The sequence below is a fragment of the Pleurodeles waltl genome, chromosome 3_1, assembly GCF_031143425.1.
Source record: "Pleurodeles waltl isolate 20211129_DDA chromosome 3_1, aPleWal1.hap1.20221129, whole genome shotgun sequence".
Taxonomy (NCBI): domain Eukaryota; kingdom Metazoa; phylum Chordata; class Amphibia; order Caudata; family Salamandridae; genus Pleurodeles; species Pleurodeles waltl.
In genome coordinates this window covers 770,341,206-770,367,189 of record NC_090440.1, presented here as the reverse complement: position 1 = coordinate 770,367,189, position 25,984 = coordinate 770,341,206, and the positions used below count along the sequence as shown (strand labels likewise).

General features: G+C 42.2%; 1 protein-coding gene across 12 annotated transcripts in view; it reads left to right on the top strand.

The window, feature by feature from the left end:
• The window catches only part of MICAL2 (microtubule associated monooxygenase, calponin and LIM domain containing 2), a 776,672-nt gene that overhangs the window by 216,977 nt on the left and 533,711 nt on the right, over positions 1-25,984 (top strand). For all 12 annotated transcript variants that reach the window (XR_011201428.1, XR_011201429.1, XM_069223592.1 and 9 more), the window contains exons 5-10: positions 11,299-11,400; positions 14,501-14,656; positions 14,876-14,976; positions 17,645-17,902; positions 20,323-20,438; positions 23,683-23,809. Coding sequence is in view for 10 of the 12 variants with exons in the window: in XM_069223592.1 (XP_069079693.1) it covers positions 11,299-11,400; positions 14,501-14,656; positions 14,876-14,976; positions 17,645-17,902; positions 20,323-20,438; positions 23,683-23,809 (860 nt within the window). In the remaining 2 variants the exon portion in view is untranslated. The remainder of the gene's footprint in view (positions 1-11,298; positions 11,401-14,500; positions 14,657-14,875; positions 14,977-17,644; positions 17,903-20,322; positions 20,439-23,682; positions 23,810-25,984) is intronic.

Genomic DNA, 25,984 nt, shown 5'->3' with positions numbered 1-25,984 from the left:
TATATGAATCCCAAGTGAAACACCTCACCATTCCCAACTTAAAGAACTTGTACCCAACTATTTAATACAGAATACATTTACTAGGGGTGAGTAGCGGTGGTGTACCCAAAGGTACACCCCTGCTACTCGCATTCCCTAGTCATCACACTTGCAGAGTTATCATCAAGGATGTTGACTGTAGAAGTGGTTGAACCAGCAAATTAACAGAGAGAACAGAGTAATAAATAAAGAACTTGAAATTACAGCATAAATATTAGTGATAGTTTGTTTTGCTTTGTTAGGGTCTGATTGTGAGTGCCCCATGAATTCCAGTATGTCTGGTAACTCCTGTTACCGCAAATATTGGGAATCCAATAAATATTTTAAACACTCCGGGTCATCCTTAAATATGGTGTTAGTGCTGTCAGGTCATTAATATAGGAGTTACTATTTAAATGGATACTGCACAGAATAATTGTTGCATTCTGATGGGTGGGTAAGTGTCATTCTGCCTGCCCTTACCCTGTCCTTCCCTGTACCCTTGGTTAATCCTTTACGGCCAACCATGATTTGGTGTGCCAGCGAAGAAGGAGGTGATCTGTCTTCCTGGAACAGATAAACCCAAATTGGGCTTCTCCCAGACTCTAGCCTCTGGGCCTGGACTGAGGACCATTCATTTGAAACCCAACTGAAACAGCAAGGTTGCCCAACATTTGTAAATCCATATGTGCATTTTGTTGTGTGTGTGTCCAAGATGTTAATTCCGCTGACCTTGACAATGTAAAACATTTAGGAAGTGGAGCAGAGTTTGTAATTGAAATAAAGCTCACTCTGGGCCTATGTGCTGCTCTTTTCTTTGCACTCATATTGTTAACTCTTTGGTGTCTGCACCGACTAAGCCTAGCCCAGATTTGAGGATCAGATGGGAGGCCTGGTGCCTGCCCGCCTACTCTAGCACTCCTTAACCTCTCCCCCTTGGGCATCCAGCTAAGGCTTTCAAATTGAAGAGCAGAAGTGTTAATGGTTTACTGTCTGTTTGAGCCAAGAATGGCCTAGGGGAAAAATCCTGCCCTGTCCTATTCACCCTGGAATCTGTCCATTGTCTTGTCACGACCTCTCATCCTCCGGCCCTAACCACATTCTTTCACAGAGTTAATCAACAACCTTTTCCCCCTTAGGACTGGGAATCAGCCATCCTGTGGATTACATCAACAGAGACACATTTCTAAATCCTTTCTTTTTCCTCTCAACTTTCTCAAACTAATTTGCCCCACAGCATTTTCCTTCTAGTTGAAACACATACTCCTAGATGCACTGGAGACTCATTTTTTGCTGTTTCCTTTTACCCTCATTAGGGATGCTTCTCAACTAACCAGAGTAGACACTATAACGTCTAATATGGCCGCTTGTGAAATTCTCATTCCAGTCTGTCTCTCCCTGCCAGTCCTAATCGAACATCTGAGTGAAGAGTACTTCAGACTGTTTTAATAGTTGCTCCTCTACTGCGGGTGGACTTTACAGAGCATACTAAGGCTGGTTGTTTAGGACCCATTCTTAAGGGTTGCTTTCTGCAACTCTAGAGTGGGCACCTGAGAGCATACAATATGGCTGACTGCATATTGGTTGCCCTGCACCTGCTCCTGAGTGGATATCTCAGAGTATGTTCTATGACTGATAGTATAAAGGTTTTTCTTCTACCACTCCTGGTTGCACTCATCAGAGCATACAATAATACTAATGTGTAATGCCCATTTATATTGGCTGCTCCTATGCCACTCCTGGGAGGACTCATCAGAGCAAATACTATAGTTGTTGAAATATTGCCTTTGAAGGGTGATGCCTTTTGGCTCTGGACAGTATTCATTAGTTCCAATAGTCAAAGTGGCTAAACTGTGTTGTATGTACAACTTCAAAGGTGGCATGTGTCCAACTATATCTGCTCTCACATATTTCACTTAACCCCATGTTTGTGTGCAGCTACACATTTGATGCAAAATGGTAAGACCATTCTTTACAAACCGCTAACACACCAAAATACTGCCCACATATGTCACATTGCAGACACCTATGTTCTGTCCACCAACATACTGTCATCTAAGGCTTTTAAATATGCTTCTCACTTTATTTCTCTAATCTCTTCAATGCACATTTTGATGGGTCAACAAAATGGGATAAGAACACAGTCTCAGTTTCTCCCAAACACGTTTAACATTACCCATGTGGGCCACATGAATGGCACATATTCTTCCATTCAAGCACTACCATAGAGTAGTCTGCAACCTATCTGAATATGCACATTGAAGCATAAAAAACAGTGATAGGTGGAATGTGAGAATGAATCTGAACCCCTCATCATCACTCAGACCACACCCTAGTCCATCATTACTCTGCACAAAGTACTACCTAAGCTTGGACCCAGCGACACACAAATTAGTCTTGACTCTGCTGCAACCGAACAGTCCAGCCAGAACAGGTCAGGCCCTTCCTGAAACAGAACACAAGCAGCCTAGGACCTATAATGCCCACATTAGTGCTCATTATTCAGGCACAGGACCCATTTCTGGGCATACACATTCCACCTAGGGAGTCACACTGAAGCAATCAAAAAAGTGATTGATGAAAGGCATGAATCAATTCAGCTGCTAGTAATCCATCTTGGCCACATCCCAGTCCATCATTACTCTGCACACCATGCCACCTCAGGATGGACTCAGACACACAGAAATCAATAATGTCCCTGCTCAAATGGAATAAGTCCAGTCTGAACTGCCAGGCCCTCCTTAAACTGGAACACAAGCAACCCAGGACTAGTTTTTTCTGATTACGTCTTACCAGCTGGGCTTAGCTTAGCTTGGCTTGAGTGGCACACTGTGCATGGACCCACATCTGGGCACACCTGTCCCAACTAGGGTGTGACACTGGAACATATAAAAAAGTATGCTATTGGAGCTAAAGTATGTGATGGACTGGGTTTCAGCCCTAATTTATTACAAGTGGCTGAAGTTAAATCAATTATTCAATCCATCACTTTTTTGTATGCTTCAGTGCAAATGCATATGGGCACCTCATCTAGGGTAGGAGGTGCTATATAAATGCAACTACAGTACATTAGGTTCTAGGACCATTATAATAAACGCACTTAATATCTCAGTATTGAGCCTTCTACAGCGATCTATAAGTAAACTGCAGGACAAAAGTGTCAGTTCCTGCATGCCCAGTTGGAAGATTCTCTTTCCAGGATAATATGAATACATTATAACTAAACCAGGACTTTGGAGATCCTGTGCCCTGGTGCTTTATGGAGGAGAAATCTAGGGTGACTGGACGTTCATTTCAGGAGACAAGGCAATGTGGGGTAGGTTCAGTTGAAAACGGAGTAATCTGATGAGAGGAAGGGCTGGCAGAAGGATGATGCGATAAAGGAGTGAAAGGGCTGGAATTGAGGATGAGAGGAAGTGTTGAAGGTAGAAGGATGGGAGGACAGGTGCTGCAGTGAAAGAAATGAAGGGAGAGGAAGGGTTCTGGTTGGATGGTGACGGGGAAAAGCCTGAAGGGAGTGGAATATGCAGGAAAATGCAGGAAAATGGCTAAGGGTAAGGGAGAGGAAGTAACATGCAGGTGTAGGATTATGAGGGGGGCGAGAAAAGGCTGAATGGTTCAGTACAAGGGGATCATGCTCTGCATAGTGGAGGTGTAGTTAGTGGCTGTAAATGATAATGGAAAATGAAAGAGTGTGTGTGGAGGATTATTGGGTTAAGGTCAATAGATATTGCATAATATTTCTCAATCTCTCCTATGAAGGGCCCCTTAGTTTGTGTCCTGCTAGTGCATGCAGACCACCATGGAGCAGATAATCGACTGAGAAGTCCAGAGAGGGTGACCTAAAGAGAAAGAGGATCAGAGATTGAGAGATAAAGATGCCTGGAAAGGGAAACCCAGGCAGAAGGAGACTTCTAAGAACAGGAGAGAGAGTGAGTGAGTGAAAGAAACATAGTTGTGACAAAGTAAAGAAAAGTTACCTAGAATTTCAGCACAAGAAGGCTAGTGGAACAGGACGGAAAAATAGAAGAACCCAGTAGAGAGGAAGAATAAGACTCGATAGGGAGAATGATGAGGGAGCCTTGAGGGCGGCATGAGTGCTTTATTTGTTTTAAAAAAATAAAAAAAAGAGTACCAGGGTCCTCCTCAGGGTGCCACTGCAACTTGCCCCACTCATTGCCCCTGCCAGCCCTGCCAATGGCAGTACCAAAACAACTACTAACCATCACACTCCTACAATTGTGACAATTTATACTCTTCCAGGCCCTCAAATCTATGAAAATAACACAGGCAGCAGGTATTACTCCTTTTAAATGTTTATGTAATTAATAACTGTTTTCTGCTCATCTTTAATTTGGAAAAACAGTGCCACCATGTGGCAGACTGTCAGAAGTACCAGTGTTGGTAATTAAGTGCCGGTGCTGAGCAATGGAAAACACTGGCTCAAATTAAACACTACCGGCGCTCCACAACTACTAGAGCCTACCCTGCACTCTTAGAGAGTTTGTCTCTGAAGTCCCTCTCCTTTACCCCTGCCATCCTCCCGCTGTCCGTTTTGTTCCCCTCACCTCTCCCCTTAGTTTGTTTTGGCCGCAACAGCAGATATGTGCCTGATTGTTCGTCCACAGGCAACAAAGTCCCATTTCCATTTCCTAGCATCAGAGTTGCTGGCTATTGTGGGGATGAGATTAGAGGGGCTGTGAGCTTCTTGCAGCATAATGACACTGTGATGTCTTCTTTTGCCAAGACACCGAAAACGGCTGATATTTTATTGGGAGGAATCCGAGCCGCCTCTGCAATTTACAATGCACTGCAGACCCTCCTCTCGCTGTATTATCTGAGAATAATGCAGTGAGTATCCTACCTTCATCCTTCATCCTACAGACACATACCACCCAAGCAGACATTTCATCATTTAAGACAAGACACGGGGTGCCTGAGCATCCTTTAAAACTGCAACTGCTTTTTGTGCCCTTCCTCCCATCTCTGTGAGATGGGCTCGCATTTCATCATATGACACAACTTCTGGCGGAGTCTAGAATAACGGAGGAGCCGTTCCATACTATGCACAGTTACTTTTGCTCTTAGCATATCACAGTAGAAGGATTGTTCTGTAATCATTTGAAACAATCACTGAGGAAACTGGATTGCATCTAAGACAGCAGCTTATTAATATGCACAGCTTTCTCTCCTCTTCGCATATCATCTGAAAGGGGGTAGCATATCATCATTTCAAACTTTTGTGAAATAATTTGAGCTACCTCTAGCAGACCACCCCTGTAACTTGAAACGTGACCTCTGCTCTCCAAGAATCATCTGAGAAAGGATGCATTTCATCATTTCAAAATAGTGGCAGAGGAATCTGCACTTGCTCTGATAGAACTGTTTAATATGCACAGAGATCTCTTTTCCCTGCATATCATCCGAGAGAGGCTGGCATTTCAAATGATCTTACCTCCGATTCATCTGGCTGAACAGCCTTTTAACAGGCTGTCATAGGTACCGGTTTTGGCAATTAATTGCTGGGGCTGAGCACTGGAAACCATCAGCTCAAATTAAGCACTGGGCGACATGGTCTTTCCAAAGACACTGATATCTCATCAGGCAGAACAACAGTGCTTCATAGGTAGCCATTCTTATGCATCCATACATCCAAAAACGAGGGAGGATATTACATTTAGAAATAATGAGATGAAAAGAGAACTGGAGGAAAAGAGGGGAGATGGTGAGAGGATTCTGAGGTAGACAACTAGTTCGAAAGCCCTGTTGAAAATATACTAAGACAGGACGTTGGGAGCCCTTGGTAAGCAGAAGATGGTTCAGTCTCGAGCAGTCAAAGCTCTCATGAGCTAAGGAGCATAGCAAAAGAAGATGGAGAGAAGTAAACCTGGCCTTCTGGAAAGGTGGCGACCATCAGGTTGGAGATATGAGGGCTTCAAGCCCAGTTAAAGGGGAAAAGGGAGTTGAGTTAGCAGGAGGGCCGAGCTTGAGGAATAACATTCTAGGTGAAGGTATTTACTGATCGGTTTAGGTTTGATGGGCCTATCTATTGTGCCGCCTTCGTTTCTTGTGGCAACATGGCAGACCCTAGAAGTCTGCAGCTCGTAATTTACACTGATCTCTCCCCTTTCTCAAAATCTTTTTCAGATCTCTTTCTGTGTAAGCCCCACCGTTCCTGTGAGAATCCAGTCCTATGTGTTTGCCATTCTTTCTACACCAAGCTTGTTAGTTACACAACTGCTGCCTTCCCCAGTAAGGCACGTGGAATGATCCCTTCACCTCGCACAAGACAGACATTCTAGAAGACTGAAGATGGCACCCACACGTAATTTTGACTCACTCTCTGATCGTGGCTCCACCCTCACCCTTCAAAATCTGAGCCCCTGTCCCCTTCTCCACCCTCCCCGCCTTACCCCCCACCCCCCAAACAAAATTTGGTTCTGGTTACGCCCCTAACTCCAAACATTAGAGACCTTTAAAGAGCAGCAGTTCTTTGCAAGGGAGCAGGAGGCATTTCAAGCCGCCGATGCCCTCTCTGCTCTCACGCGGTTCAGTGTTGACTCGCTGCTTTTTCCCTCTGCTCCCTTCTGTTCGGGTTTGAGAGGCCTTTGAAAGGCAGGCATCTGAGCCTCGCGAGAAGCATGCTAACTGTCCTTGCGTCACTGGAGCTGATAAACATAGAACAATTTCCTGGCTCGGCAGATAGCAGCTCGCTATGTCTGGCATGACTTGCCAGAATGTGCTTAGATTGTAGTAACAAGTGTGGCATGTCCCACTCGTATCTGCCCTGGATAGGGCCTTTGGCAGCTTGGAAGAAGTGCTGAGCTCTGAAAATGATCAGATAATGACTGGAGACAATATTATGCTGAGGGCGGCTTAACTGGTGCTACTGATACCGTGTATTGCACAGCCTCCATTCAAGAGGGCCAAATTTTTGTTTGCACTAGAAAGTGTTTTTTTTTTTTTAAGTTGGAAAATGTGATCATACCTTGGGTTCCATGTCTGCCATGGCCCGAGTAGCCTAGAGTAGCACATGACATGACCCTGTTCTGTACCTATGAATTTCAACATGGCTGCATTGCTCTTCACCATCATAACCATTTACTCTTTGTAGCATGTCATGACAACCAGACTTTTTTCTAATGTAGTATTCATCATTTTATAACTCAAAAGGCTAAAAAGGTGATTTGTTATTGCAGAAAGAACCGACAGAAAATACATTGAAAGGGTAGGCAAACTCATTGAGTCAGACAGTCACCCGAGTTCTACTTATAACCGCAAAGTCACAGTCTTCAATTCTAACATGGAGGACACAGCCTTTCATTCCTACAAGGTCGAATGTAATGAGAACTATTGTGTAGAAATATGTAACACCTTGTATATTCAACACACCAAAGGACCAAACTCTTCCGTAGAAGGTGTGTATAATATAAGGAAGCATTCCACTACCATGTAAATTGTAAATGTATTTATATAGCGCTTACGACCCCTGATGAGGCGTTGGAGTGCTTTTTCAGCGAGTAGCACGCTATTCTGCAACCAAAGTTTAGTAGTTAGCAGGTTAGAACCATTGTTTTTCTTTTTTTTCAAGTGCATTAGTTGTGTTAGGTTTGTGCTCTTGATTTCATGTCTGTTTAGAAGAGTTTGGAGTAGGGATACAATGATAGGAATGGATTTGAAAAGGAGCAGGAGTACGTTTGTGTAAGTAGTGGTTGTGTGTGCTTGTTAGTTGGATGGCATGGCTAAAAAGACAGGCTGAAAGTTTGAGAGGGATGTTTGGAAGTTAATCATAGAAAGGTTTGGGATGAGAGAGAGGGAGGAAGAATGGGAAGGACTGAAGGATTTTTTTAAATAGCAAAAGGAAAATAATTTATACTTACAGATACAGATCACAGATTTTTTATTTATTTAGAAAGGCAAGTGGGCCACAGCTTTTGACACTGAGATTATTTTCCTTCCAACTTTTTTGCCTATAATCCTCCTGTTTTTCTGACTTTGTTTTTGCTGGCCTTAACACTCAGTGCACTTTACCACTACCAACTAGTGCTAAAGTGGTTGTGCTCTCTCCCTAAAACATAGTAACATTGGCCTACACCCAATTGGCAAATGTAATTTACTTGTAAGTCCCTAGTAAAGTGGAACTGCCTGTAACCAGGGCCCCCTAAATTAAATGCTAATACAGGGCCTGCAGCATTTATTGTTCCACTCACCTAAGTAGCCTTTCAACTGTCCTAGACCTGCCATTGCAGCCTGTGTGCGTGGTTGTTAAACTTCCCTCTCGGGCTGGCAAAATAAACCGTTTTGTATCTGAGTTGCAGAAAAGACAGGGAGAATGTTCCACATCATATCAAAGCATTAGTTTCCAGGGAGTCTAAGCCGAGGGTGATGTACTTCTGGAGTGCCTGTCGGGCCCTCACTCACAATGTTTTCAGATTCGGAATGGCCTGATGCTTGTACTGTATACTCCCCGAATAAAGAAGGGGTGTTAGGTTATTTACACTCTTAACTAGACGAGTCAAAAAACAATGTGGTTTTGGCAAAGCACAGCTCCCCACTGAATAATACTGTGATCTAGCGGTGATTCATCTTAAGTTAGTTTTTTAGAAGGGAATGTGGGCACAATAGCTGACTTTTCAACCATTTACTACGCTGGGCAGGGTCTCTCTACGATCTTTCCTGCTTTGAGCCCTTGCAGGGAAATGACTGCTGGATGTACATTTCCTGCTTTTTAATACACATTCTGCGTCAAACCAACTTCATATGGTCCCAAGAGATGTGAAAAACCTGTAATCAGTCAGGGAACTGAAACTTCCGTTCCATTCTCAGGATAAGGCGAGGCCTTCAGGGTAACAGCCTGCTGCACTGACACAACTTTTCTGGCTTCCTGTGGGACAGCGCTTTTCACTTTTACTCTGTAGACTGTAAGGAGACAGAGCGAGGTTAAACAGGTAATGAAAATATGTTCAAAAGAATATAATTCCTCCGCCACGCCTTCCTAAAATAACCCCCTGTGCACCATCTACGAAGGTCTCTTGCAATGTAGCATTGAGTCGAACTTTTCCTCCTTGTGCAGACATGTAACTCTACTTCCTCAGGCTGTTTGGCTTTTCCTCCCATCCCAACTGGCCCCTGGGGCTTTCATCAAGTTTCACATATTTCACTGGTAGTCTCTCAATTGAAGTGCCTTGCCCCCTTCTGGGTGGGGCTAGAGCCCAAGGGGTGTAGTTCAGGACACGGCTCTTATACGAAGTGGTAAAACCTGGGTGCTATGGGCTTTTATTCTAGCAAGAAAAATGAGCATCCTTGCCTAGGGTGGGTATGAAAAGACAGATGCAGTCGTAGTTCAAGCGGTCCTTCGCACACCAGTGGTGTACCTCTACTGCACGGGCACTGTACCTGCTTCAATAACTGTACCTACGTATCTTCTTGGACTCTGCTGCCCTTTATGCCAGCCTCGCCATTTTCAGACTATGGCTGCAGCAGCAGAGGCCGATGGTAACTATTGCTGTGCTGTCCTCTCTGGTGCCATTTGTACTGGGTACTGAGTTACTCATGTGGGATATCTGTGTGGTGATGCCTCCACCATGGTCTTTTCTAGTGGTGGAGGGTGCAACCCACTTCCACCACTTGAAGTTCGCTACATTCAGCAGCAGCATTGTTTGTTCATTTGAGGAGAGCAAGTAATCATTACCAGCTTGTGAATAGGGGCCCCATACAAAACTGGATGCATGGTACCAGTCTGCATCATTGCGCACCCTTTTTGAGAACATGGGCCTCATGGCAAAAAATTAGATTTCTCCACTGCAGGACCGAAGTTCTCAAAGTACAAACCTGTTCCGAAGAGAGCACATCAGCAAAAGGTGAAAGCAGATGTTTCAAACCATTATTCTGCCTTTTTCTCTGAGGAATACTCTGTCTGCCTTTAATGGGGGAGAGGGGTGGGTGGGATGAGATACACAATACAACTGCAACCCCAGGAGGGGGGTGGGCCCATAGGAGGTCCTTTGGACCTTACATGCTGTTTGCCAAATAACTCCTTTGGAGGCCGCACTCACTATGCATCTCTTAGCAGGTCATGGCCCTTCACGGGAGCCTTTTTGACCAACTGTCAGCATCATTATTATGACACACATGCATGGCCAATGTAGTCCCTCATTTACATGGTGCAATGCGCAGAAGCAAATGAAGAACCACCACCTTTACGTAGTACAGCTGTGAAATGTGTGCCCATGAAATAGGAATTGCAAAAGGGGCCGAACAACCGTCTCTAGCCCCTCCTGCCACTTTGAAGTGACCAGGGGGTAGAGAAAGTTGGCACAAGTGCTTGCTCCAATCAACAGTACTTCTGTAACAGTTGTCAACCATGGCTATGTTGGAGGGTGGCTGCTATCACTGCCCTCAAATGGAGAATTACACATGATGGGGAGGAGTGATGACTGACAAATATAACTGTAGGCCTTCACAGCCATAAGGGAACTAATATACATTAATTTTATGGCGTGGGAGATCGCTACCCACTCCTTGTAAAAAGTAATCCACGTCTGGTTCTATAATGGTCATGCCTTTCCAGTAATATCTTATCTGTTTGATGTTGTTTATTTTCAGATCTGCAAAATAATTGTGTAAATATTAAACACCATTAAGTACTTTCTAACGCCACACAAGTGTTGTAGCTTACTTATGCAGAAGGTAGTGGTTATAGGAGTGGTTAAGTATAGTGTGGTATCAGAGCGGGAATCTTCTGTCATTTTTTTGGTGGGCAGCAGAAGACCCAGGGCATGTCAGTACCATCACAGTCAGGTCTCACTCCCCGTTTTTTTATCTTGCTCAAGACGGACGGCATTTTTTGTGCGTTTGACCCTCCAGCCCACTACTTTTGACTTAGCACACATGTCATTTAAGTCAGTGCTATCTAGGGTACCTCTGTTCTGCAGGAGGATCTTAATGGCCATTATGGGCCCACATGGGATATGCCCACATCCCTTAATGGATGAGATGCAGAGAAGTTGGACGTCTGAAGCAAGGGTGGAGCACTGAGACGCCTGGAAAAGGCATAGTTTGAGATAGGGCCCATGAAGAGAACAGAGGAGTTGGATCACCTGTATTATTCGGTAAAATATAATTTCAATGGACACTGCGGTAGCATACAAGCCAGACATCTTTTTATTAGGCAGATAGCGTTTTATTAATATGACATTCTTCTGTTGCCTTATCGGTAAATATATGTGGCATTCTGTGTTTCACTATGAATGCTAAATACATGTTTGTTTATTTCTGTAGAAATAGGGTGGCGTGCTGAATTCCTACCAGTGGATCACCCCCTGTCGGAATATGAATTTGATGTTATAATTGGTGCCGATGGTCGAAGAAACACGTTAGAAGGTAAGCAAAGAGTATATCTCTGCAATAGTTGTTTTAGGTGCATGCTCTAGATCTACAGTGTGTTTTTAATTGTTGCATCTTCTGAATGGCCTTAGTGATTTCATATACATTCATATTCATAAACTTTATTCGGACGTAACATATATCCACAAAAGTTACTTTAAAAAACTCACACACATGACAGTTAAGAGAGAGATGCAAAAACACATATAAGCACGATAAAAATCAATACTCATTTCAACAAGTGCAGTGGCCTGACATTACTACAAAATGAGAGCATCAACAGGTAAAACAATAAAGGCCATAGGCGAATCACCAGTTCCAAAGCGCCCGTGTGCAATAAAACCATATAAGCAACAGGGGTTAGGAGAGCACGGCGTTACGTGCCTTCCCCACAGTATTTAAAAACAAACTCACATGCAAGACCGTTTCTAAATGGGATAGCTGCAGTCGGAACAAGAAGGCTAGTCTCACCTGTCTGACATCCTGAATTCTTCTTTAAAATCGATATTAAAGGGTTTTGTGTACCTTTCATAACATTTGCAGACGAAAGCCAAATCGAACATAGTTTGACCCGATGTGCCATCACAGGGACGTGGGACGTCATCTAAATGGTGCTAAAAACCGAGCTGGAAACACAGCAAAAATGTAAGTCTGCCGTAAAACTCAGGAAAAGTGAACATTCCCATCGCCCTCGCACATACAATAGATAATTAAAAGTACTATTTGGAAAAAACCTGCTCAGATACTCTGCCACGCTTGACTTAGTTGCTTCCCTGTTGGTTCGTTGAAAGGACTCATAACTTCACAGGGCTTGATGAACCTGCTTTTAACTGAAGGTGTTAGAAAATTCATACTCAATGAAAGCACAACTGCCTTGGTGATTATACAATGAGCTGAAGATGGCGTTCACCGAACCTTCCCAGGCTTCTTACCACTTCATCAGTCGCTCTGGTCACACCTGTTGTAGCGTTAGAGTAAGGACTGTGATGAAGAAGATCTAGCCTCAGAATGATGAAGCTTATCGACCAGCAAGTGGGTCATTCCCCTTTTATCGCTATCCTCATTCATTGTACTTGTGATACTGATGCACGGCCCAGAATATGGAAGACCTGACTGACTACAGAAGACTGAGGAATGCCAACCATTAATCAAGCCCTTATGGCTGGAGTCTGGCTCTTCTTTTGTGTTACTAGAACTCCATGACTCACAATTTGCAAACTCAGGTCCGAGGATGCTCTGTCGACATGACATTTTAAAAACATTGAAACCCTATTGGGCGAGGGTTCTTTTCCTTCCGTCAGTCACAGAGGTCTTCAAACTGGGTGGTGGGCCCACCTTGGGGGCCTTAATTGGTCAGTAAGGGGAGGGGGTGCCAGGCTCTGGCCAAGAGAAGCATCATGCTAATAGCAGTGTTTTGTTTTAATTATAAACAAATGAGTGGCAGCAAGCCACTTTGTAATGGGCCATCACTAACAAATTTCGGATTTATATCCTAGCTGGAAATAGGTGTCAAAGAGGAAGGGGCACCAAATATTCCTCAAACCTCTCCTCCCCACCTTTCTGATAACCACAATGTTGATACTTTTACAATTTCGTTAGATCTGGCTGACCAGAATAGTTTGCTATGCAATCATGCATTTGACTGCAATTTTAAAATGAGGAACATAACTTAACTGCATTGTTTAAATAAATATGTTCAGACATTTTTAAAAATTGCAAATTTAATAGAATAACGAGGCAACCTTCTGGGGGAAGCCCTGCTGATTTATATATATTTTTTACACGGGGTGTGGCAATATTGAAACAATGTGAATGGCCACTGGTCAGGCATTTCGAGTCCTGTAGACTCACACCTGGATCCACAAACCTGGAACAATCCAATGGGATGGATGCAACTGCACCGAGGTATTCCAGCCTGGGCAGTCCTCATCTGAACCCCTCTTGCTCCTGGGGAAAAAAGGGTTATAATATCTCAAAGTGACGGGGAGCATTCCCTGACCCCCTGGCTCATGTTGGGGGCGGGAGTAGGGAAAATACAAAGAAAGTCTCCTCAACAACAACAAAAAAGAAAAAAAACACACATTTTGCCATGGGGTTCGCAGACCTAAGGGCTGGGTTTGTGATCCCTAAGTGCTGCCCACAGATTAGTGAAACCTGGCCAGAGTTATTGAACCTACAGCATGCTTCATGGGTAGGAACCACTAACCCATAGAATGTTTCCTGGGCCTTGGCTGGACCTTTTGTGCATCCAGATTTGCAGACCCCACAGAAGACATTGCACGCCCCATGAAGTTTTCAATTAAAAAATGTAAGCCAAAAAAAAAGGACTTTCCCAAAAACCTAGCTCTGTGGATAGCTGCCATGTGCAGCAGGGGTTGCTCATCTGTGGAGGTTTGGGTGAGGGCCTGACTGTAATACGTCACTGTGTTCGGCCTTTGTCCATCCCTATAAAAAAAAAAAACACTGAAAAATCTAAGGTTTAGAGTTAGCTGTGGCTATAACAGCTAAATGTAGGTTAAAGAAGTACAGAAAATTGACTGAAGAAAATAGAAGGAAAATGAAGTCATGGTTCCAAATTATGGTTAGGACCTCAATCAATAACTCTTACAACAGACACCCAAATATTAAATAATAACACCTAAGAGGGACACATGAACAATACATACCAAAACTTATAAAAAAAAGGTACTACAAAGTTCTTTATTCACAGTATCAATGGTGAACTGTAATCTAATCTCTAGGATTATTTATGACATTTGTAACTGCATCTGCCATCTTTTACATCACTGGTGAGGTCATAAACATTACATTTCTGTTGTGCTAGTTATGAATTGCAGTCCTACCCATAACTATCTATTTTAGTGTTTTTCAGTTTAAATTCACAACCATAACTGCACTTGAGTGGCTATATCAATGTATTGGGCTTCTACATCGGATATACATGGGGCAGTTGTTAGAATAATTTCACTGTTTGCCAAAAAATACTCTGGTTAAATAGACTATGCTAGAAGATGTTGTATTGCTTGTTAGGTCATTGTTTTTGGTTCATTGTTATGATGTTTTTCTCAGTTACCTAAGTCATTTTTTTTTTTCCAAGGTTTCAGACGAAAAGAGTTTCGAGGGAAACTGGCTATTGCAATAACAGCAAACTTCATCAACAGAAATACAACGGCGGAAGCCAAAGTGGAGGAAATCAGTGGTGTGGCTTTCATCTTCAACCAAAAATTCTTCCAAGACCTCAAGGAAGAGACAGGTTGGGCCCACACTCATACCATATATCAATCCAAGTCCCAGCTCCATCTGAATGAGCCCTACTATAGAATATGGTGTTTTTAAAGTTTATTTACGTGATAATTGGGTTGTAGCAAATGTTGAATGTGCTAACTTGAACGAAAGTATATTTAAAGGCATGTACTAATGTTTAAATGGAACTAAACGTCATCTGCCATGTTTGTATCTGTTGTTCTCATAGGTATTGACTTGGAGAATATCGTTTACTACAAAGACAGCACGCACTACTTTGTAATGACAGCAAAAAAGCAGAGCCTTTTGGACAAAGGAGTTATTATCTATGTAAGTAGTGTTCATAACTTCTGTGTAGTGTAATTAATAATTTAGCCTCTTAGTACATAAATGTGAATCGTCTGGAAAGTGTCCATGAATGGAAAAACTCCTTTGTCTGCCAACTCTTTGTAATTTTCAGTCTTGCGTTATTGCACTTGGATACTTTACAGCTTCAACTGACTTAGAATCTATACACTGAAAATGCTGGCTTATTTTCTGACACTCTGGGACTTCATTTACAAACTACCTGAGTTCCTGCCTCAAAAGAAAGGCCAAGAGTGCAAGTGCACATGTGCACAGCTTACCAATGTACCAGTTAGTAAGCACCCTCTTTGAGGTTCATAATGGATTCGCACATGAGGTGGAACCGCTAGGCCCCCTTTATAGCCTGAATATAACACACCCACAGGCAGTCACATGGAGGCAGGTTCTGTGGCTCAAACACCTGCCTTGCCAGTTACACTAAGAGGCCTGCACAAGCCAACACAAATTCCACAGCATTCCATTGTTCTTTTACTCAACATACCGTTTCAGACAGGAATCAATAATATGCAAATGAGACTTGACCCTGCTCCATTAGGGACAGTCCAACACAACCAGTCAGGCGGGATCCACTCTGAATGGGAACACAGGAAAAACCAGACCGGTTCCGGCCTCTTCTGGCTTTGGAGAAAGGGCAGTGGCGGCTGCCACTCAACCGGGGTGGCGGGCAGGGGGGGGTGAAGGGGCGGGAGAGGGAAACGAGGTGAACAAAAATAATTTTAAAAAGCCTTCCTTTAAGGGGAGACGCGTTTGTTCGTCTCCCCTCCGTCCTCTTCCTGTTCCCGGGTGCACACAGGCTCCCAGCCAGTCTGCCAGACTCCCAGATTAGTCTGAGTGGCCTGCTTTACCGCTCAGACTGGGAGTGGGAGCCTGGGCATGTTCTCTTCTCGGCTGTGCTATACAGCCGGGTAGAGAACATGCAAAGTGCGCATGTCTTTTTGGCTAGCCCCACATAGCCGGCCAAACAGACATGCGCACTTTGTGTGCACATAGCCTTCCTCTACCCCCCTCCCTCCTGCCCAGCCCCGGCCCTCCCCTTCTCCCAGGAAAAATAAAATGATAATAAAGTAATGTTGTTATCCAGTGGGGCAACGCTACCCTGCCTTAGCGGAGGAGCCGCCCCTGGACAGGGTTCAACTTGAGTCCTATATCACAGTGAACACGAGATGTCACATCTGGTGTACTTTACACTTAGCATAATGCACAGAGGTACACAAAGAAATGATTAATGGAATTCTTGAACTAATCACCTTCGCTGATGGTTACTGTGGGCCACTTTAACTAGTGTAATATTGCTCTGGTCCATAACACATATAAAAACGTATCTTTACCCTTCTTATGCACTTACATTGGCAATTGTATTTTTATTTTTGCGATCTTCCTATGTAGTTTGGGATACTAACCTTATTCTTTATTTGGACAAACCAAAGAAATGTGTTTTACATATACACATAATACATTCATGTTACTATATTTCATTGAAGCATCTGTTAACATGAATCTCATACATCTCTGTAATTGAGCAATATGTTTACGAAAACATGTTTAAAATACTGCACCCATAGTACAACTGCACCGCAATACCGGAGAGTACAACTGGCTCTCTTTTTCTTATGATCTAGACCATACGGTGAGCAGAGAAAAGAAGGTATTTGAATGGATCTGTCGATTCTGCACTGAGGTTAGCAGTGATGTTACACAGGCTGGGACCATAGATTTCGACCTTCGTAGGCTAAATTGCGATTTGCCTACCTGTACCCACATACCTTGCATGGACAGCCTTAGCTACTTGAAAGGGCAATCTGCTTGCCCGGCCCGCACCGTAACATTGCTGGAGAGACATTAAGTGGATTTCAAGCCTTTCAATCGAAATACAAAATTCTCTATCTGAAAAGTTGATATATCTAACTGTGTTATGATTTAACAAGTATGTACTTAATGGTTCCAAACTCCAATCTAAAGCGGAAGTGCTCGGTGTGAGTTGATAATAACACATACATATCATGTGCATTATCTGACAAGTAAGAAGTTCACTCTATGAACCACATCAGTCTCACAAAGAGAAAGACTTTGATGCTTAAATGGGAGCGTGTCCTTTCCCATGAAACCTCCCTTGGGCACTGAGTCTGGGGTCTCTGTTCTGACATACAGAGTCCAAAAATAGGCATTGTCTATTTCCTGTTTAATAGTCAAATTCTGAGTATTCACGAAAATGTTTCTGCTAATAACAACCCATGCACAGCATGATTATACCTTAGAAAGGCCTCTTCCGATGTGTGTTTTGGGATGTTTTTGTAGTGTAAACGAAGCTGGAGAGTAAGGGATCGCTGAATGTAGTAGGTGGAGATGAAACAGGGTCATACATATAAAAGATGACCCCATAAATGTGCAAAGAGTAAGAAAACACAATTAGAAGAACTAGTGTATTTATGTAAGAAGGCACATGCAACCAACATGGAAGAATGAACCACATTGTGGCCTTCTGAAGATGACAATATCGTTGATCAATACTTGTGACACATCAGTGCCAAAGTGTTCATAATGCTGCTAAAACTGAAAGTGCATTTCCAAACAAGTGCATCGCAAGTGGGCATTGATCTGGTTTTCTCTAATCCTAAAAACTCTGTCTTCACAGGATTACATAGACACGGAGATGCTCCTCAGTGCGGAAAATGTGAACCAGGAGAATCTCCTGTCTTATGCCAGAGAAGCGGCTGACTTTGCCACCAATTACCAGCTGCCTACATTGGACTATGCCATTAACCACTATGGGCAGCCTGATGTGGCGATGTTTGATTTCACGTCTATGTATGCTTCGGAAAATGCAGCACTCATACGGGAGCGACAGGGCCATCATCTGCTAGTTGCTCTTGTTGGTGATAGTTTACTCGAGGTATGTAGAGCTATATAAATATACATATATGTACATTATTATTTTTAAAGTGGCTTATTCATAAAGTGCACAGCCTCTGATGAGTATGGCATTGCAGCGCTTTCAGTAGTCCGTGGAAAGATTTCCAGTTGGTTGTAAAGTGTCCACCGGAGTTCGACTGAGTTTGCTTGGATGTAGCATCAATAGAGTGAGTTTGTATGTAAGTGTCAGTTGGATGTGTCCGCTTTAATGAATTGTGAGTTTTAAAAATGAAGCATGAGATTTAGTACCAAGTAATTTAAATATCAACACGATTGATATGATTGTCCAAAGCTGCGGTACCCCTACTTTCCTGCTAGAAACAGTACTGATGTGGAATGCCTATACTCCATTAGAGATGGTGTGCAATATATTAATTTTTCTGAATACACAAAAGAATGCCCTGAAGGCGTAGATTTCTGTACAATATTTTGTTTATGGGATAGCAGTAAAGAATATATCTGCTAACCTTGTTAAAGGCAGTGCATAGCAAATCAAAATAGAATATATAAGATGATGTGAGACATAGTTCTGCATGTAAAAATATCAAGTGCAATTTATTAATTACATAAGGGTATTGATTTTATGAGGAACAAAATGTTATAAGCACAGGGTCAAAACAATTAAATCAATAAGTCGCACTTTCCCGTTGTATCACTAAAATCAGTACTTAAAAATCCAAAATGGTGATCCGAGGTGCAGCGGGGATCACCCAGTGATATAGTCCTCATTGTTGTTCAAAAACTAGAAGAATAATACTCTGAGGCTAGGGGTTTGCACCGCTTTATCAATAAATAGCTGTGGTGATCACTACGTCAACGTTTCGGTCCCAAATCAGATGAAAAGTACATAGGACCATCCTCAGGACGAAGTGGTGAATTTTATAGTTATGTACTCCCTTGTCAAATAAAGACACAATGAGTATCCAAAAAGGGGGTGAGGCGAAGTAGGTCACTAGAACCAGCCAATGTTACTCAGTGTTTGAATTAGTTAACGTTCGTTAGATATCATATGGTTCTAACATATCAGACTAAGCCTTGTGATGCCTGCACCACTCCTTTTGTGATAATGCGCAAGTGTTACATAAAGATGTATTCTGATGTTGGCTTGTCTGAATTGGTTTAATACCTAAAGACTACTAAATAATTCAACCACTGTGTGTAACATTGTTGGATCTAATGACCTGCTTTAGACTCACTTTACCTCCTTTAAGGATCATCGTTTTGTCTTTATTTGACAAGTGTCTACATAATTATAAAATTCAACACTTCGTCCTGAGGATGGTCCTGTGTACTTTTCGGATGATTTGGGACCGAAACATCAATGCAGTGATCACCACAGCTATTTAATGTGTAGGTTGTGCAAACCGCTCGCCTCAGAGTATTATTCTTCAACTTTTTGTACCACAAGGAGGAGTATATTACTGAGTGATCCGTGTAGCACCTCAGATCACCATTTCGGACTTTAAAGTATTGATCGACTGTTACTACAGGAAAATGCGACTGATTGATTTAATTGTTTTGACCCTGTGCTTATAACAAAGTTTTCCTTGTGCAATCAATATCCTTATATAATTTATAAATTGTACTTGATATTTTTACATGCAGAAGTAAGCCTCACATTTGATATATTCTATTCTGATTTGCCATTTATTGCATGTAACAAGGTTAGCAGATATATTCTTCACTACTATTCCCTACGCAAAATATTGTACAGAAATATTCTCCTTCAGGGGATTTCTTTGTGTATACTATTATTTACGACAGACTTAAACCTGAGCTTTTTTAACACCATAATAACATAACATTTCTGGTGTTAATTACAGTTTTAAATTTGATTCCTACATAAAGGTTGGGTTTAAAATCATTTGAAACTACCACTGACAGGGAATTTCACTGGAAGGTAGTGGGCTTGTAGAGGCATGACCCACTAAAATCTTGTCTCACACTCTTATACCACCTACTCCGGTGGTGTGGGACAGACACCAGAGATCTTTCCCAATATCTAAAGTTATGCTTTGGTTTGGAGAGGGCCAGGGATCGGGGACATGCAGTCCCTTTCACCAAGAAAGGCACAAGGGCAGGGATTATTGCATGCAGTTCCATTCCAAACCAGTGACATCTCCTGTGGAGTGTTGGGTGAATATGACGGATGAGACGGCTCAGCTTTTTTTCCTTCTGGCTCCGGTTGGGAGGAAATTCTTTAGGTAATCTTTCTTCACACAGGCGTTGCCTCCAGCCAGCAGAAATAACGATTGCCAGCCAATAGAAATAATGCTTTCATCAGCCGGCACCATTTTTAAAGTAATATGTGCCAAGGTCTGGAAGACTAATCAAATTAATGGACGCATTATGTAGGAGTTTTGTTGATAATGAAACTTTTAACCTTTAATTATTTTCTAGCCATTTTGGCCGATGGGCACAGGTTGTGCGAGAGGTTTTCTAGCAGTTTTTGACACGGTGTGGATGGTGAAGGGATGGGCCCAAGCAGCACCGCATCTGGAGCTTATAGCTGAAAGGTAAGTCGTTTTGAAACAATCATAGTTTGTGTCTTATCTGCGCTTCTGTTCAGGGGAATTACTGTAAGCTATTTTATGCATAGGACTAGGTATAGAAAAATATTCTTTAGATGGTTAGCATTTGTTAGTGAACTAAGAATAAAAAAATTTCGACCCAGCAACGTAAAGAAACATTAAATATCTGTAACTATTTTGCTCTATTTTGATATTTGTTTTCAGATTTCATATAGGAGGAAGCACCGTGATTTTTTTTCGTAATGCCACCAAATATTTTTGGGAATAACATACACATCTGAGTATTTCGGTGATATAAAGAAATAAAACCAAGTGTTGCATATTTAAATACAATTTCGTTTTCATTTGTGGTCCATAAACCTGTTCCTACAAAAGCCCAAAGCCATTATCATGCATGTTGTTGCCCTTAAAGGCCCCATTTATTCTTCCTTTTTTATTTGTAGAGCTTTCACCTTTGACAGATCGTTACATAAACTCCACCTTTAAGAAATACATGTTATATCATATTAATGATTTCCTCAGCAATTCTTTGACGATTTTCCCAAATTACAAGCTGCATACATTTCTTTAAGTGGCAAAACGTGAAAACAAAATACTGGGAAAAGGAATCATGCAAAACCCCAGTATTAGTAGTAGATTGTGTTTCTTGAAAAATAAGGGCTTGCAGGTAATTCTTCCGCAGACATTTTTTAATGGGAATTTTTAGGTGAAAATTTCTGAAGGAGACCACCTTTGCAAATTTGGGAACTTAATCAACTTTAGAATTTTCACCTGCTAAATTATGTTTTTTACATACCATTATTTTATGCTATTCAACTTGCTTGTGACCCTGGAGGAAATGTGACTTTCAAACACGATCTTGAACAGTAAATAACATAATCAACCTGGGTATTTCTATTACACAGCTTTGAAGTAAACATTTTCAGTTAGGGCAGCATTCGATCATAACCCTAAGCATTGCTCACAAGTGGACATTATAGAGAGTATTGCTGCCCCCTAATATTAGGCCTTTTACCCTTGATTTGATGTTGCTAAAGAGGCAACGATTATAACAACCCGCCTAAACAGAGAGGACCAGTCCTAGATTTTTTCATGTTCTTGACGAAAATGCCCACAAACGCACTATCACACATCCCCCAAAAGCATATACACATCTACTCGTGCACACAATCAAATTCAATGACATTTTTACCTATTTTGAATCACAAATATATATTTTCCACACTTAAAGAAATAACTGGCTAGGAGCTCATTGAAGACAAAAGTCAAGTTCACTTGATTAGCGTATTTAAAGAATTCACTTCTGGCACACCGAAAATACAACCCTCCCTTATTAACTTTATGCTGCGCTTTGACTGTGGCTCAAGTTGCTATCTCCTTGCTGGCCGGGTGTATAGTATGGGAAGTGGTGAAATCATGGGTAGCCACTTGTCATCTCTTCCTTACCAAACCCTGACTATCAAGATTTAGTGTGAAGTTTGAATTTGGAGAACCCGATTAGAATCCTGACATTGCCCATTAGAACTATGTGCTTCCTCGATATTTGTCATGAGTGAATAGTTCCAGTGGTTGAAGCATCCCTACTCCAATCATAAATTGATTACTTTAGGCCACCAAATTCCCCCTCTGAGCTCCTCCTAAATTAAGTGGTTTATTTTACACATTCTTCTTTCTACTCACCTAAAGCAGTGATCATAGGGAATACAGCACATTCAGCCAATGAGCTGTGCACAAAAGATTTTATTTGTGTAGAGTATGTCTGACCGTTTCAGTGGGAGACCCCCTTGAGCATTTTTGTAGGCGACTGTACACTCACAGCTCCCTGAAATGGAGACCTGCAGACCTCTTTCTTGCTGTATCTTCGGCCTAAGGAATTTCAGGGCTCATGTCCTGATGTGGAACTTTCAAGAGAAAAGAAAAGGAGGTTAAGGTCTTACATGCATCCAAAGCTGTGTACTAGATAGCTTCTTCTGGCCTGTATAGTCCCTTGGTCCTTGTGAATATCCTTCAGTGCTGTTTTAGTTTACCTGGGGAGAATATAGCACAAGAAGAATATTTGAGACAAATGATAATCCTTTGAAGTATCCTGTTGAAGAATTGACTTAGTAGAATTTGAATGATACCCTTAATAAGTTGTCATATGCTTAACTTTACCTCCAAATCTCCTATTTGAGAGAAGAGAGTATCTAATTGGTGTATATCCTCAAATGTAACAACTCTACTGACCCCAAAGTATCCCTGAACCTAAGTCTAAATAAAATATGCTCATTGGGTAAGTCTGCCTCACAATTCAGGCTTCGATGTGTGGCGAAAAAAGCTCCGTCAATTGGTCTGACGACTCAGTCAACTAAATTTAGAATAATGTGTGTGAATGCAGTTTTCATCCAAGAGGAATTTTCCACTACGTCGAAGGCCACCGTACATGACCTGGTGGAGTCAATTGAAGTTATTTTGGGTACAGTCTTCTTCGTTTACTCTGAAGTCTGTGAAGCTGAAGAAGTATGTAATCCTTTAATTGTCTCAGGATAAGGGTTGTTACATCAACATGTTAAGTAAAGTGTTAGTTAAATCACAGATTAATTAAAAAGGCAGCCTGGGATTGGATACTTTGTACTTCGAATATTGTCTCAATGCTTCATGGTTGCATGCATTCCCTTGATCCATCCTTTCCCATCTAATTCCTCCAATAAGGTATTTTAAAAAATATTTTCCTAGAGTAGTGTTGATTCTTGCCGTGAATTTTTTAGATTTGAAAACATCAACATAAACTCAGACTTTATAAGAAGAAGAATCTTGATAAATTGCCTGACAATGCAGATTTGATTAAAACATTAAAATGCTTAGTAAACAGTAGGGCTGAGGTTTGGACTCTGAAATAAATGGGCATCTGCCACTCTATTCATTCCTTCCTGTTGTACATCTACACATGCCACATTAAATTGTATTGTTAAATATTACATATTTTATATTAGTAATAAAATTAAATCTCATCAAGGGAGCCACCATATTTGGTGCCTTGCACTTGGTCAGTCATTCATAAAACAAAAATGGCTTCTTATATCGAGAACATGTAGTTGTTGGTGCAAGTAATCCAGCCCATGTGCAAGGTCATCAAAGGAAACCATCAGTCTACTAATAGATGTGTGCTTGCATGTGTGTGTGTAAAAGTAAACAATGCAGTCTTTGCCAATGTGTTTTGATCATTTATACCTTAATATCTCTTTCTCAGAGAAAGCTTGTATCGATTGTTGCCTCAAACTACACCAGAAAATATCAACAAGAATTTTGACCAGTACACAATTGACCCAGGAACCCGGTATCCCAACCTGAACTCTAGCTGTGTGCGGCCTCATCAGGTCAGTTCTTCATTGTCACTCAGAGTATCTGGTTTAGGAGATCCACATATTGTTTTCCTACCCCTTCCCTCCTTCACCTTTGTTATTTCCTCTCTTTCCCCCTCATAGAACCCACTGCTCATATTTACCACCTGGTCATTTCAGGTTAAATTCCTCGGAAAAGTAAATACTCCGCAAAATACACCACAATAATGCTGTGTCACCTTTCTGAGCGGTTGTACTTATAATTGCGTAGTACCTATTGTGTGTTACCACATGATAATTAGGGGTGGGCAGCGAGCTCCGCTCTGCTGGCAGAGCTAACGGAGTTTTTGGCATTCTGCAAACTCCGCTAGCCCTGCCAGCACAGCGGAGCTTGCCACGTGCACACCACAGGCCAGTTATGGGCTGCACAGCACAAACGCAGACTGTATGCTCTTGCGCTGTGCAGCCTATAACTGGGCTGCAATGCACACTCTCAGCCTGACGTTTGCATGGCAGCATGGATTTGCTGCCAGCACCAGCTCTGGACTAGATCCTCCAGGCCTCCCTCCACCAGCTGCCTGGGCTGGGAGCAGGAGCAGAGGGAGGCAGAGTGCTAAGCCGCTGGCAACAAGGACCCAGGTGAGTTCAGGCCAGGGCTGTAGGCAGCGAAAGCTGCTGTTTCAGGCCTCTTTTGCACCGGGCTGCCAAGGCCTTTTGTGCACTGGTCTGCCCCGTGTGCAGTGCACCAGGGAAAGTTCGATGCACAGGAGGCCTGAAACAGCAGCTTTAACTGCCTACGGCCCTCTCCTGAATGCACCTGATTTCAGAAGTGCTAAGCAGGGTCAAACCTGGCTAACCAGGCCCAACCCTGCTTAGTGCTTCCGAGATCGAGCACATTCGGGAGAGAGTGCCACTCCACGGAACATAGAACTCTGCCTCCGCGCAATTCCACTCAGTTTATCAACTCCACAGAATTCCGCGGAGTGGAACTCCGTCAACTCCACCCAGGCCTGATGATAATAGTTTTGTGCACAGAGTTTGCACCCCACCAGTACAGTGGAACTCGTAATCTGGGCCTGGATGGGGAGACCAGTCAGTGGTTTGTTTCCAGTCTTCCACTAATTATGTTCATATGTGAATCTGACCTTAGTCATAAGCTTCTTTGGCCACCATTTCCTCTCAGCTTGCCTGATCTTTTCCGAATAGTGCTATTGTGTGGGTTATGCTGCTGTATTGTAATTGGAATAGTATTGTTTTCTTGTGAGCTCCACCTAATGTGTCTTTTTAGCTGTGGTACGGTGTTGCAGAGCAATGTGAGTTCAAAGTAGCTATCTGACTTCATGTGCACTGTCTGCTAGAAAAAGAAGTCTTCATCAAACTATCCCTTCAAATTCCTAATTTGTTAATGGATTTTTTGGCTCCCCAAAACTCTGGCTGACAACAGGTGAGTGTTCACCTGCAGGTCCAGTGCTGTGCTGTAGCACCAGTAAGCCAAGCAGGGACAGGACTTGGGAATGGCCAACGGGTGAGGACAAGGGGAAACTTTCTCTTTGTCCATCTGGAAGTTCTGAATGCAGATTGATACTCACTAAGTATTGAATGAATTTCCACAGAGTTCTTATGGTGATTTGTGACCTGTGCCTCCATAATCTTGCTATGATGCATGTGGTTGGAGATGAAATCACAGTTTGGCAGATCTTTGGGATTTGCCCCGGTGTCTTCAGCAAGAGGTTTCTTATAACATATTTAAATAATTGTTTTAGAAAATGCCATGAAAAGTTGACTTTAGCACTTCCAGAGTGCCTATGTGGTTTGTGAGGAGCAAGGTTTGTAATTCTCTCTTATGCTTTGTGGATAGGTCCACTCCATGTGTATGTATTTAATAAATATAACCTGAAGTCACAAATAGTATTTTTTACTTTCAGTTTAACAAAGAATTTTTGAAACTCAGTCATTATGAAAGGGTTTTGTGGACAAAAAAGATAATATAGGTCTATTAAGATTTTCGACAGGAAAATCCCCAAATGTGCCATGAACTATTTACCCCAATTCGTGCGAACCTCAATAAGTGCCATGGACTGCATTCATTATATCCAATTCTTTTCTGCATCTACTAATTAGTTCTTAATGTGAAAATAATTATTGGCCCCTCAGTGATTGTTTTACAATAACGTAGATTGATAATATTAGAAGCCAACTAGACAGAGAAAC